General features: G+C 38.2%; 1 protein-coding gene and 1 long non-coding RNA gene across 2 annotated transcripts in view; one reads left to right on the forward strand and one right to left on the reverse strand.

Moving 5' to 3' along the window:
- Positions 1-10613, reverse strand: part of LOC108444628 — a 17230-nt gene extending 6617 nt beyond the window's left edge. The window contains exon 1 of the long non-coding RNA XR_001859264.1: positions 10603-10613. This is a non-coding gene — a long non-coding RNA (uncharacterized LOC108444628). The remainder of the gene's footprint in view (positions 1-10602) is intronic.
- Positions 2594-12370, forward strand: LOC103624443 (activated RNA polymerase II transcriptional coactivator p15). Its single transcript, XM_017725847.1, has 4 exons — positions 2594-2665; positions 4341-4460; positions 11274-11382; positions 12224-12370. Exons 1-4 carry the CDS (start codon positions 2594-2596, stop codon positions 12301-12303), a joined length of 381 nt encoding a protein of 126 aa, XP_017581336.1. The 3' UTR covers positions 12304-12370.
- Positions 12371-14180: the final 1810 nt, after the last annotated feature.

The raw sequence follows: 14180 nt of genomic DNA on the forward strand, positions 1-14180 counted from the left end.
TGGAATTCCTATGGAATTTATGGTTCCTCTCATTGCTTCTTTCACCTCTCAGTATCTGGCTTTATCTACCATCAGGCCCAGAATTTGTAAAGACGCCTCCTTCTCATTCCTTTCAACACGATGACAGAAAGAGGAACCGGCACTTTTCTGAACAGCGCCTCAGCGTGCTGCGGTTTCAGTATGCAAAGTCAACGCAGCTACACCACTTCAGAGCGTTTCCTCTCCTTCTCTCGGGCACGGCTGCAGGCGGGGCGGTTCTAAATGAGATCGAGGAACTGCTGCTGCGTGCAAAAGAAAACAACTATTTACAGATTTATTTTTAAGGGTTCCTTTTAGATATTAAGGGCCCTCCTCTCGGTCCCCTCTCACAGCCCCCAAGTGGAGTGCAGGCCTCCCCTCAGCGGAGCCGCAGTCCCGACGGGGCCTGGCTCCAGGTAGGGCCCTGCCAGCGGTCCCATAGGGCTCCCTAAATTGGAATGATGCGTAGCCCCGTGGAAGCCAGGGTTTTTTTGCGCCTGTCCTAGCCGGGGCGGGAGAGGTAGGAACGAGTTAGAAAGGTACGCGTCCCCTTTAAACACCTCTCCCTGCTCCCTCCCACGTGGTGCAGGGCTGGGGCGGGGATTCTGCGATGAATCTCTTCTGTTTCTTCCATGGTGTAGAGGAGCCGTGTGCGAAGTAAGATGTGAGCATTTGGGTTCTTTTGCGTGTTTAGTTAGGGCTGTCGTCGTGTTCTTTTTCCTCCATCCGCAACTGTAGGGCGCTCGGCATCTCCTAGCCTGGTGTAGGAGAGGTGCGCTGGGTAACCGTGTGGTGAGGCTTTCCCTTTTCCTCGGGTGCCCGCTATGCTCTGCGGGAGGAATGCTCTGCCGTGGAGCGGGAGTAGGAGCCGCTGCCGTGTTGGGGGGGCAAAGAGGATTTGAGTGAGGGAGAAAATGGCGGTGGGGAACCGCCCAGCTCCATTCACCCCGCACCGGGAGCAGGCCCTGCCCGCTGACGACCCTCGGCCTTTTTTTTGTGTGTATGTGTGTGTTGTGTTGTGTTGTCTTTCCTTCACCGCCGGTAGCCTGCGTCTTTCTTGCTGCTACCCTGCCATGGGAGGACCTGGGTGTTCTTGCCCGCGCCCCCCTGCCGCGTCCTCGCTCCTTTCCCTTGGGGGGGGCAACACAAACCGTAGGAAAGAGGAAGAGGGGAGGAAAATGGCGGCAGGCATCCGCCTATCTGGTGTTCCTAGTTCGTACTCGCTTGTCTTTTTCATGTTACTTTCCCTTGTCTTTGCTTGTCCCGTCTCATTCCACCCTTGTTCTCCCCGGTGCTTCGGTGTCCTCACGCTCTGCTTGCTAGTTTCTCACGAGGGGACACCCACCCCACCCCATTTATTTTTCCTTTAGTTTCCGCATCCATCTTCCTCCATGTTGTTACTCTCCCTTCCTGATGCAGACTCTGGAGTTGTCCTCTGCAGGTGTCCCGCCCTCCGCGTATCAGACTTTTCTTGTTCGGCTTCCTTATTTCATGTCATTGCTGTGCTTATTTTTGTATTGTCCCGTTCCAGCTCTCCTCTGCCTGCCTCCATCCTGTAGCGTGGTTTATGTGTGCTTCCCATACCCTGTTTCATTTTCAGTGCTACAGCTTCTATCGTTGTGCTCCAAACTATTATAACAGAATTTACTCTACTTTAGAACCACGTTGATCCGTTATTATTATTCAGACTCTGTTTTTTCCTTTGCACATAGTTTATTTCATTGCCAGTTTAAAAACACTGCTATTCCTTTTTCTTTCCTGAGGTATGCTTCTTTAATACTTTATTAGCCTTTCCTCGCTAGTTTATTTTATACAGATTCTCCATGTGATGCTGCTTTGTATTCTGAAATCACAAACGAGCTAGTTATTTGTTAGAGTTTTTAGTAGCAGGCAAGATGTTCAACTGCTGTATCTAATCATGTTTGCGTACTAGAGATGTAGAAGCACACCTGGCAGCATGCATTCAAGGAAAGTTGAATGTCCACTTGTCTAGTAAATGAATAGATTCTAGTGACTGATGTGGTAAAGTGGCAATGGAAATATTAATTACAGCACTGTAGTTCTCTGCAACGGAGATATTTTCAGACTTTTCTATTACTGATGGGAACTTTAGCTTCATCTATGACAACTATGCAGCTGTTACTCGCAATTTCAACTAGGCAAAATGCTCATGTAAGAATATATGTAGTGTTGGGGCCTTAATTGTTTATATTTATGAATGTTATGTTGAGAATTCATCTGGACACCAGTTTTGTATTGCCTTTTTTTTCCATTATAGTATCTACCATACCTGGGAGAATATGAAACTGGTGAAAAATTGTCCTTTTGTAAGCAGTTCAGAATCTAAAATACTGCATATAAGGCAGTCGCAGCAAAAAGGGGAAGAGCTATAAGAGGGAATGGTGTTTGTGATCACATCTACAATGAGTATTAAAGGTTATATGAAAAGGCAGGAAAGTCTTCAGGAGGGTTTTGAATAAGATGAGCCTTTACAAACAGGTTTGAAGATGGCTTTCTAGCCATAATGGGATGTATTCCTTGTATAGTGTTCTCATGTTATCTTTCTCTTCCTAGAATGCCTAAGTCAAAGGAACTTGTGTCTTCAAGCTCATCTGCTAGTGATTCAGATAGTGAAGTTGACAAAAAGGTGACCACTATATGCAGTTTATAACTACTATGTTAACTGTTCTATTTCAGGCTGGGGCTAAGGAATTAGTTGAGTGTTATGTCACAAAATGCATGTCATTCCATATGATTTATCTGACACTTAAACCCCAAACATCCCCTTCCAACCCCAAACCAAACCCAAACAAAACCCACCCTCCAAGATTATGGTTTGGGTGGATGCTTTTTGCTTTGCAGTACACTTTTTTTCTTAAGATGCATTTTGCTTCACGTTTTTCTGTATGGTATATTTAGCCACAAGCTTCCTGGAATTCTTTGCTGCTTTGTGGCAAGTGATAGAAGGCTTCTATATAAGCTGCCTTTGGTGGCAAGAATTTGAACTAATTTTGAGGACACCCCCCACCTTCATTTTGATATCTGGATTACTTGCAAGTCCAAAACGAAAACCTCCACTTGCCTTGTCATCCATGTGCTGCTTGCTTATCTTGCTCACATTCTTTTTATGTTTCAGAGTCTTACGTTTACTGTAATACCATCTGCTAGTTTCTCACTTAAAAGCGGAGTCAACCTGAATGTTTTTGAGTTGATAATTTTAACATTAGCTGTTTTAAATGCATAAATGTAATGTTTTCATTTATTTTAATAGTGATTTAATTTATAAATTTGTATAGATGTTTCAGTCATTGCAAACAAATTGAATACAATAGTCTATCTTTTTAAGAAATGCTAGGTGGTAATGCAGACATTGGGTCTTTTAGTGCGGTATGTGAAGAGACTCAGTCTGATATCCTGAATTGGTTCAAATGTGAAAATGTGATTTGGTTGCACCTAGCAAATTAGGTATTTTGTGAAATCTTAATATAAGAGAAAATGGTCAGGTTTTTTTTTTTAGTTGTTTGTGAAATGTATTCCTGATAAGACATAGTGTAGCAATCAACTTCAGTGGGCAGTAAGGTGGTTGGTTTTGGTTTTTTTCTATGACAACCTCCCATATTTTTTTGAGCTGTTGCTCTTTAAAAGAGGTTATCTACAATATGATTCTAGCAGGTGAGAATAATTTTTGGTATCTTTGTATTATTCTTTCTTTATGGTGGGCATGATTACTATATAATCATTAGTGGAAATGTAGCATTCTCTGTAGCATCTGCTAGCAAAGTAATCTGATTTACAGGTGATATTGCCTGAATGTTTTAAAAACATGTTTAATTTATCATGCTATGAACAGAGATTGGACTTCAATTAAAAAAAAAATTCTCTTGTATTTGATTTTTCAGATCCTTTTTTTCATTATCTTATCTACGGTTTTTTTTTTTTTAACAGAGTTGTTAGCTGTTCCCCATTTTTCATTGCACTCTCTGGAAAGTGAAGCTTCTATCAGACTTTAAGATTTTAATTAAAACTGACAATATTATTGCACAAAGAAAGTAGGCTTTCTGAAATGTATTTTGATCTAATTAATTTCTCTTTAAAGCCAAATTATTATGGTAAGCTTCACTGAGAAGAGAAATAGGCTCATTTGAAGATTTTTTTTTTTTTTGTTCCAGTCTAAATGTACAGTATTGGATTCCTGCCTTCACAGGAGGAAGGTGATAATGTGTATTGCATAATAGTAGTTTGTGACCTCTAACATAAACTTTTTTTATAATTTATAAAATGAGTTGTGATTCATTACTTTTTTTTTTTATTCTTGCTCCAAGGCAAAGCGGAAAAAGCAAGTAGTTCCAGAAAAGCCCATAAAGAAACAAAAGACTGGTGAAAGTTCAAAAGGTGCAGCTTCTTCTAAGCAAAGCAGTAACAGAGATGAGAATATGTTTCAGGTAAAATTGATGACTGTCTTAGAGCCTGGTTAAGGTAACCATTTACATCATAATCTGTATAAGTTTTATGAGGCTATCTGAATATCATGATAGCAGTGCTTGGTCTCCTGAAATCTTGGCTGAAGTGGATTACGATGCTAGCATGCAGATGAGATGCTGAGAAAAAGCACTGTTAGGTTTCAATAGAGTAAAAGAATCAGAGTTGTGGCAATTGATTCTAACCCTCATGTCTTTGCATGTCATAATTCTCTGGGTAGTCATTTTGTCTGTAAATATTAGATCAGGACAGTCTTGGAAACCCAAAATATGGACTCTTAATTCCTATTTAGCTAGGTCAAGGGAACTTGGCTACTGTCTTCTGAGGCAGTATCTTGGAATAAGTTTTGCTTGTTCCTTTATGATGCAGGTTTTTCTCACTGAAAATCCAATATTTCAATTTTTGACATTGTCAAAATAGGATGAATGTACATTTTTTTCAGTAGCCAGAAACATTTGTGAGTTCAGGGTATTGCATATCCTGGGGTTAGCTGAGGAAGCAATGTATGCTGAAAGCTGTGCAAGAATATGAATACCTCAGAATTCCTTTTTTTAGGGGTGTGGATCAAGACTTATTAAATTTCTGATTGGCTGGCTTGAAAGGGGTAAGGGATGAGAAAGGGACTTAAATTCTTAGAGACTTTGATTCTTAAGTTTGTGAAAAGTTATGAGAGAGGTGCCTAATAAGATGGTTCCAACACTGAGTAAGGCAAAATAAATGGTTTTGGGCTGTAGCTGTGCAAAGTAATACATGGGGGGAAACTCTAGTGAAGGCCCATGTCAATTTTCACTTTACTCTGTATATATAGTTGGAGGGAGAGCTTCAATTGAAGACCCTGGGCATAACTGCTTGGACTTGTCCATTGAAGAAAGAATACAATACTTTTAGTTCTGCTGGAGCATGCTTTGATCCATGTAGGAAAAATGAGATAGTATCTTCTGCATCTAATGAGGTGAATTGCATTTAGAACTCAAACATCGCATAAAGCCTATATGTTTGGGATTTTTTGTAATTGGTTCAGAAATTGCAGCCTTGGGGAAAAGTTAATTTTAATGCACTCCCAATGAAAAAAAAAGAGAAAAAACAAAAAACAAAGCAACATAACAAACCAACATAACCAAACCAACCAAAGCAAAAAAACTTTCAAATAAAAGCAAAAGTATTTGTGTGCTCTGATTTCTTTCAACCTTTTTGACCCAAGGTAATAAGTTACTAAAAACAGACAGTAGAGGACTCATATTACTCTAAGAGCAGGATTCTTCTGGTGTTGACTACAAAACAGAAAAATATTTCAGTATCACCCTGACCTAAACCATCAGTGTTCCTAAGTTTCTGCCTGCCTTTAGTTACTCAAGAACAAAAGTTTTTTTTAGATTGTTTGTTGTGTTATGTGCATTCTTTTTTCATGCAACATCAGCTTATGTGTGTTAACTAAGATGCACCTGTTTCAGTGTAGAAATAGCACTGTAGGTTTGAGGATGCTCCCTCTCTCTCCTTTCTACCCAAGAGAGCATGCTAGATATAGTTGCATGTTAATTTTGTAGGTATTATTTTGTTTGTTCTAAGAATATTAATAATACTAGAATCTCTCCTTTCTGCTTCCCCATGGTAATAAAAATGATCAGTGTACAAGTGATTTTGCAGCATAACTTACAAGTGTGTCTTCAGTTGATGGAAATGAGGCTGTAAAGCATTCATATGATACTCAGAAATTCTGTGGCATCCATATTATGTGTGGGAATGATAGCAACTGACATGAAACTTAGTGGTTTGCTGTTTTACACCTTTGGGCTGTGTTCTTAAAGTATACAGCTTCCTTTAATATTGAACTCATTGTGACTGCTGTATTCAGAAGATTAAACATTTCCGTAAAGATCTATACTTGATTATTTTTGTTTGAAACTAATGTTAGTGTAATGGTATTCTTGAAACTAATTATGAAGAATAAAATAATTGTAAGAAGGGAATTAAGTATAAGAGACCAAGTATGTTTTATTTATTTACGTCATTGTCTTTTTAGGTTTTATAGGTAGCCTAGTATACTTTGGAATTTGTTAAAGGATTTGAGTGCAGTTGAAGTGTGGAAATTTACCTTACTCCCATTTGTGATGTATTACTAGAGGCCCTAAGGACAAGCATTATTCATGTTACATTAGTTTCCTGTCTGTGGCTTCAAGCCAATGTGAGTTGTTCATCATGTACCTTGGTTAGTTTGAAAAATCCCGTCATCAACCTATGCCTGATTTGGATAAGGTTTGTTAATGCTGATGGGTTAGGTATTAATATTAATTATCCAGAGTGGAACCACATTACATGATTGGGTATTTCACAGAAATTGTTACTTGAAAAGTATTTTTCCTGTTCCATGTGTGCCCCCCCCCCCTTTATTTGAGTTTGGGTCAAAATTGCTTTTCTCACTTGTGAGAAATAAGTTCTTCAGTTTCCTGGTGTAATGTCTTTATCTATCATAGGCTCATACTAGTTTGAAAACAAACCAGTGGGAGATTGCAAGTCAGAATTAAAATTTAATAGGAAAATTAAAATAAATGCATTAGTACAAGAACACTGACAGTCAGGATACAACCTGACACCCTGTTAGTCAGGGTGGTGGTAGCAGTTGAGATGAAGTGGTGCTGTTGAAGTGGTGATCCTGTAGAAGGGTCTGGTCTTCACCTGAAGGTCCAGTGTCCAGTGGTAGCTCTTGTCCTCTGGGAATCCAGTAGGTAGGGCTGACTGTAGTGTTCCAAACTTCAGATTATATCCAGGTAGGAATGCTTGGTTCCTCCCCCTGGGTGGAGCATCTCACAATGGGATGATGTAATTTTATGAGTCATGCAGTGAGGCTAGATGGCCTATTAACAGAAAGATATCTCTCTGGAGGGAGTTATCAGGGATGTGTCATGGAAGAGATAAAGAACATTGCCCCACCTGGTTTTAACAGATGGTGATAGAATACATACTTTTGGTCACATCTTACATTGTAACTCAAGACACTCCTGAAAGTAGATAAGTAGGTAATATATGTTTGTGATGCTCTGGAATGTGATTGTGTGTCATTGATTAGCAATAGTATTCTCCAATTTAGTCCTTGCACTAAAAAAACCATACCCATGTGATGCTCCCTCTTCCCCCCTGTCCAATTGGAGGCACAAAAGGCAAAGATCTGTAGAGAAATGGCTGAGTGAACAGGGACATGTGTACGTGCACAATCCAAGCTATATTAGTGAACTGTCCTTGACTAGGGAAAAAAGAGAGGAGCAATGCTGATGTGGCAAGCCGACAGGATGTTGCGGAGGGGGATGCTGACCATAGAAAGAGAAAGACTTAGTTAGTTGCATGCATATTAATCTGTAACCAATTGCTTGCTATTAAAGGCCGCGTGAACAGTAGCTGTAATCCAATAGTATGGAGCTTGCTTATGTGTGCTTGAGGAATTAGAGTATAACTATGGGACTGACAATAGAATAAACGGAGTTCCATCATATCTCTATGAGAAGCGTGGTTCATCCCGGCAGATCTCTGGCTATTAACCTCCTCGCTGTGGAGAAAACCGGTGGATTCAGAGTTCTTTTCTGCAGCTGACTCCGGCTTCTCCCGAGGTCTGGGGCCGGGATGTGGTGTCTCCGTCGGTCCACAGTGTCCGATGATCTGGTTCTCGGATCACAGCTAAGCCGAACAGTCTCAGGAGAAGCCACAGAAGTCACTGGAGAATGGCTATTACAGTCTCGGGAAAACTTCTTGCCTCAGCTAACAAGCTAGCTAAAAGCAGAAGAAAACTCTCCCACCTCAAAGCTGAGCAACACGGGGGAGTGTGTGTGCTTGAACACAAACCATGCTGAGGAATTTTCCCCAGCTTCCACCACTCCTCCTAAACCCAGCTTAAAGCTACAGGACCCATTTCTGGGCATAAAGCAGATGATGGGGAATACGGTATTATCATAAAATCACCCCAAGACATGCATGAAAAAAGAATTCGTCAGAAATGACTCAATGCCAGAATTGCAGGTAACTGAACTTCAGGAAACATCACTTTGCTTAGCCAAAATCTAGGTTTGAATTTTTTAAACTGTACTTTGAAAGCCTATATCAAGCTTTTCAGCAGTGGCAATGGTTTTGTATTGAGTTTACCTAAACATTTGAAATTTAATGTGAGTATTCAGCTGAAATCTAGACAGTGATATAAAATCTAACAGTTTTAGCATTTTCATATGGAACTGTTTGTATTTAAGGTAGACTTACTGACTGAATAAATGTTGTGTACTTTGTATTATTGCCCCTCGCCTTACTGTAGTTGAATTAAGACACGTAGCCTTATCTTTAATAGACAAATTATGCACCAGTTTACTGTATTTGCAGATATAATCTGCTATATCATATCAGATTTTTTCTTAAAGTAAATCTGGAGTTACTTGGCAATGGACTAATAGTCTTTGATAGATCTCGAGAAAAAAAAAAAAGGTGTTGAGGAGTATTACAGCTTGAAGCTGGTTTATAGATGACCTTAAAAGTCACCAAAGCATTATAGGGAAAACCAATAAATGTTGTTCATGAAGGCTATTTAGGATATCCTTTTCCAGCAGTGCTGATGGACTTGGACATGTTACCAAGTTTGGTCTGAAAGAACTCAGCTACTGTGACATAATACCTTATTTTTGAATGTTAAATTTGTAGTGCTGTGAAAGTGTTTAATAAATCAATCACAAAATACTATCATAAACTTTTTTATTTTAAAGGATGCTTTGAAGTAGGAAAACAACTGCTTCAGGCTTATGCTATTTAAAGACATCCCAATTGTTTAAAAATAAATTTTTAGTGTTAATTTAGCATGATCTGCATAAGAAGAAAAATTAGTTTAAGCAAGCACAAAGCCTATTTGTTTATGTATATTTTGTGAAATAACTTTTATGACTTTGTTTTGCTGGTGGGTAGGGTCAGCACCAGACACAGACACCAACTTAAGGAATAGTGTAATTTACTATAATGCAAAACTGCAAAGAATCACAAAAGGATAAGCTAAGCAATGCACCTAATCATTACTACAGAAGATTGCCTATAACGATTAAGAAAGATACATTACCAGTTACCCTAATACTTTACCCCTTCATCCGGATCTGCAGTCATCAGCTGGGGGAAGCTGTCACAGCAAAGGACTGGAGAACCACTCCCGGTAACTGGGAAATTCTGTGGTGCATCCACCTTTGCAGGCAAAGAGGCTTCCGACTTTGCTGTGAGAGTAGCCCAGCTTTTATAATAAACAAGTTACCATTACTTCTAATGTGTGAACATCTGGTTTTATTCTCCTGTTGGGTTTCTCCCCAAGCCTGGCCAGGCCTCAAGAAGGAACCAAGGGAGTTGTCTTTGATCCTACACCCCCAGACAAGGCCAGATGTGGCCTTGTCTGGTTGCTAAATACAGAAAGGTAAATACATGTTTTGCCAAAGAGTGGATACATATATCATATTGCTAATAATACTTCATTAATGAGTGGATGCATATAACATTTGGTTGGAAGGTTCATCTAGAGGTCAACTTTGGCTCAGGGCCTGTTGTTCGGGCCTTAGTATTTCAGATTTAAACATCTGTGGATGGTTTTAGTTGAGAGAGAGAGTTTAGTTAAGAGTTGGAGAGTTGGACAGTTGTTCATGCTTTCTGGTTAGACTTAATGCTAGTGAGATGTGTTTTGTCACCTGTTAAATTACGTCAAAGTGCAAGATGTGTAAATTAAGGAAGGTGAAAACTAAAACTAATGTTTTATCAGGAAAGAATATTCTATTTTTAAAATTGTTTCCTTTATTGTGTTCTTTCTTCACAAAGTGTATCCAGAAGGTGCATACAGAATACTAAGATTTTTTTACATTAATTGTTTGACTGATTTTATTATTATCAAATTTCTGATTCTCAAATTCACATTATATTTTGAATTTGTGAACAAATTTTTTTTTTTTAATAAATTTTTTTCAAATTTGATAAAGCCTAAATAATGTAATGTGTAGTGTGCCTGTTGTCTCTTTTCCCTTTGCCCTTTCTTTGGAGAATAAAAAAAAAGCCCTCATAATTCAGTTAAGCCACTGTGTGAAAATCTGTTATTTCAAAGTCATTTCATACCATTGCTGTGTTGGTAAACTTAAAGTATTTGGATAGGGGTTTTTTTGGGACATTTGGTACAGTCTTTTAACCACAGTTCCAATAAAGTGTCCCAATGAACTGGCGGAAGCAGGCATGGGGCAGTTGGTGTCTTACTTCTGTTTCCATCTGTATTTACTGTGTTTTAAAAAAGAAAAAGGGGGGGGGGAAACCAGTTAGAAATTGAGCCCATCTCATGTGAATATCTAATTTGATTTCTGTACATATGGAATGGACTAAAACTTAGATTTGGGAGTAGAGCTCCTTCTTCCCTGTTTGTTTACAACTGTTGCTAACAAAGATGGTTATAACAGAGGCAAAACTTTATTTCAGAAAACAGTAAATTTTAGTGGGTTTTATAAGATGTAAGCTTGTTAAGAAGACAGGTATTTTTTTGTTTTAGGAGAGAGCCACTCTTGTACTGAGCATTGAATGCTGAATGCTCAACTGATTTTAAGTCATTCATCTATTTATATTGACATTACTTATTTGCCTACTGATTGCTTTGGATTAAGCTCTTGATCTAGTTGTTTTACTGGTGTCTAAAATAAGCTGCAGTGTGCAATGTCACATATCCATGTCATACTGCTAGGAAAAGTGAATGCTGTAATATGTAAAATATCTAAAAAATATCCTTATATGTGTTTTGACAGATTGGCAAAATGAGGTATGTCAGTGTTCGGGACTTTAAAGGGAAAGTCTTAATTGATATTAGAGAATATTGGATGGATCAAGAAGGTGAAATGAAGCCTGGCAGAAAAGGTATTGTTCTGCTTCGTGTTATTTTGTATTAAAACATTGTCTGCAGTTTGCTGGAGATCTTTGTGTATCAGATTTCTATACTTTGTTACTACGTGGTATTTTTAGAGTAATATTTTTACTTATTAATGATTTATATTTTAACATATAATTAGTTTTATCTGTAGACTATAAACAAAAGCAAAGTGGTTTCATTGGCCTGAGTCTGTTTTCCTAAATGGTTCCCCCATAATTTATGGAAAACAAGGCATCGAATACAAACAGATTTGGTATGGGAGTTATATACATAGCCATACATTTTCCCATTGATTAACTTCACTTCTTGCTTTTATTACAATTGGATTTCCATGTTGGTTTTTGAGTGCTAGGGAGTGGTAATAGTATGTCCAAAATGTTACTTATAGTTTGTTATTCACAGTGCTTTAATAAATGTGAGGGGAAAAAACCCCCAGAATTATGGTACTTTAAAAGTGCATAGAAGTTCAGTCCACAGAGGTATGGCTTTTAGAAGCCAACAGGAATATGGTTGATTTTCTTATTTCTTTTGTACTGCCTTCTGTTAAGGCCAGCACGGTATTTCTGTGTTTAGCCTAACACTTGTGAATTAATTCGTTATACTGGACTCATTTTCTTTGTAAGGAGATAAGCTAAGGTCTAAAGTTTAACTGAAGTGTTCCAAATGAGTAGTTTCTTTGTAACCGAGGTGGTTGTTACACCTGAGATAGGTTAAGCATTAATAGTTGTGACATACACTGTGTATGAAACCAGCCTTAACAGTAATTATGCAAGATTCTGCACTACAAATTTTTTTTTGTCCTAAGTATTTCTTTTTAATGTGTTTCAGGTATTTCTTTAAATCCAGAACAGTGGAACCAGCTGAAGGAACAGATTTCTGATATTGATGATGCAATAAGAAAATTGTAAATACAGAGCTATACAGAAACCTTTTATCATTTTAGTTGTTTTAAGTGGTCTTTTTACATTGGCATTTGTTTTCTAAAATATAGTTTTCCAAGCTATTGTATATTTATTTGGATTGCAAAATGATTTGTAAAATGAATACTTTGTGCATTAAAAGTGTATTCTGAGTGAGGCTATTTGTGTATACATTACTAAAAGGAAATGTGTTGCTTTCACCTCATAGTATAAAATAAATAATATGTAAAGCGTAGATGTTTATGGCCTTTTGATTGAAGATACTGGTAAGGTTGCCTGATAGCTTTAATTTTAGTTTTAGTTTAGTTAACCATTAATGTGATTTTTTTTTTTTTCTGAGATTTCCTTGAATGTCTTCATTTTAATGTTTTTTTTCTTTTATTTCATATTATTTGGTATCGCCCTGGCAGCTTTCAGCTTTAAGACTTGATACAAACAGTGAATACCTGGTAAAACCCATTTTTGTAGCTAATTTTAAATACTGTATTTGCTAATTTACTGTATTTATTCAGATGTAAACAGTCCTGAGTATATAGACTTTTTTGCATTACTTGCATGAAGTGTTATGCTAAACAATAACATTTGAAAACAAGCCACACACTATTTCTTCCCATTTTTCTATAGCTTGATTGACTTAGAAAATACAATTAGCTTTTATTCTTAGACCCCAGATTTTGAATGTGATAGGGCCTTTCACCCCCTGACACAGCAAAAGACTTATCTACTTCCCCCATGGCTAAGCTAGGCCGGAATGGTTTGTCTTGTGATGAATTATCTCAGCTGAAAACACCCTTGGTCAGCAATAAACATCCTTCCTTGAATGATGGGAAAGGATAAGCCAGAAATAAGTGACTGACAGACAAGCACTTTTTACAACTATAAAAGACCACTATGATTTTCATGAAATCAGAAATCTCTTATACACTCTCTGAGTGTTTAGAGAGTTCTCCTCAACGTGGAGACATTCACATTGAGATACTTCCCTGGGATTGAGAGAAATGAGGAGATTCTTTGCACACCACCATCATTCGTTGGTAAGTGACATTGGTTCCTAATCTATACGATTTCTTCGCTATCTGTAATATAGGTACCTTTATTATCATGCACTATTTTATCTACTAGTAGTTCTTTTTGTGTTATCCTGTGTAGTAAGTAGTCTGTTTAAAGTCTTATGTCTGTTTTCCTTGGTCTATTCAATAAATAATTCATGTTGTAATAGGTTCGATCGGTCATTATTAAGAACTTGAGAGCGAGAGTGGGTTTTGGGGTGCTGGCCGCCTCAATAAAGCTGCTGTCTACTGCCAGAAACCTGGAAAGGCAGGGACTTGTCTAAGCTCTCCCTTCTCATTCATAACAGTGATGCATAAACTTTTACAGTAATAGACATATACCTCAGAGTAAGATAGTATTTAAAAGCTCCAAATGAGAGTATTGTGTAAACAATGATGTTTAAACTAGGCTATAACACAGATTAAACAATGAAAGGGAGTTAAGATTGCTTCAGACAAGACAGCTGGCTATCATGCTTCTGCCTTGTCCACACTGCCTGCCCAAGCCATTTAACTTGGCTTGCCTTGTGTGGCTTACATGCACACAACTGTTTTATATTTTGTACAGAAAGTACTTAGTGCTTACAATGGAGCACTGGTACATAGTAGATCATGACTAGTGAACTTTGCTTGTCTACCAGTGTACTATTCTGGTAAGAGTCTTCTGCCCAGTGGAAGTTCTATTAGACTAGATGCTGCCCCAGATGAAGGGCTTCTTGGTAGGTGTCACAAACTATGGAATCAAGAAGGGAGAATATGATATTCGAGTAGAACTTGGAGTGTGTCATAGGTTAGCAAGCATAGTCCCAGAAGTGA

Source organism: Corvus brachyrhynchos, unplaced genomic scaffold (assembly GCF_000691975.1).
Source record: "Corvus brachyrhynchos isolate BGI_N302 unplaced genomic scaffold, ASM69197v1 scaffold1022, whole genome shotgun sequence".
In the NCBI taxonomy this organism is placed as follows: Eukaryota; Metazoa; Chordata; class Aves; order Passeriformes; family Corvidae; genus Corvus; species Corvus brachyrhynchos.

Bases quoted from the DNA above. Each gene is read 5' to 3' on its own strand.
- LOC103624443 (XM_017725847.1), top strand. From the start codon at position 2,594: ATGCCTAAGTCAAAGGAACTTGTGTCTTCAAGCTCATCTGCTAGTGAT. The intron at 2,666-4,340 runs GTGACCACTATA...TCTTGCTCCAAG, and splicing joins ATAGTGAAGTTGACAAAAAG to GCAAAGCGGAAAAAGCAAGT. The intron at 11,383-12,223 runs GTATTGTTCTGC...AATGTGTTTCAG, and splicing joins AATGAAGCCTGGCAGAAAAG to GTATTTCTTTAAATCCAGAA.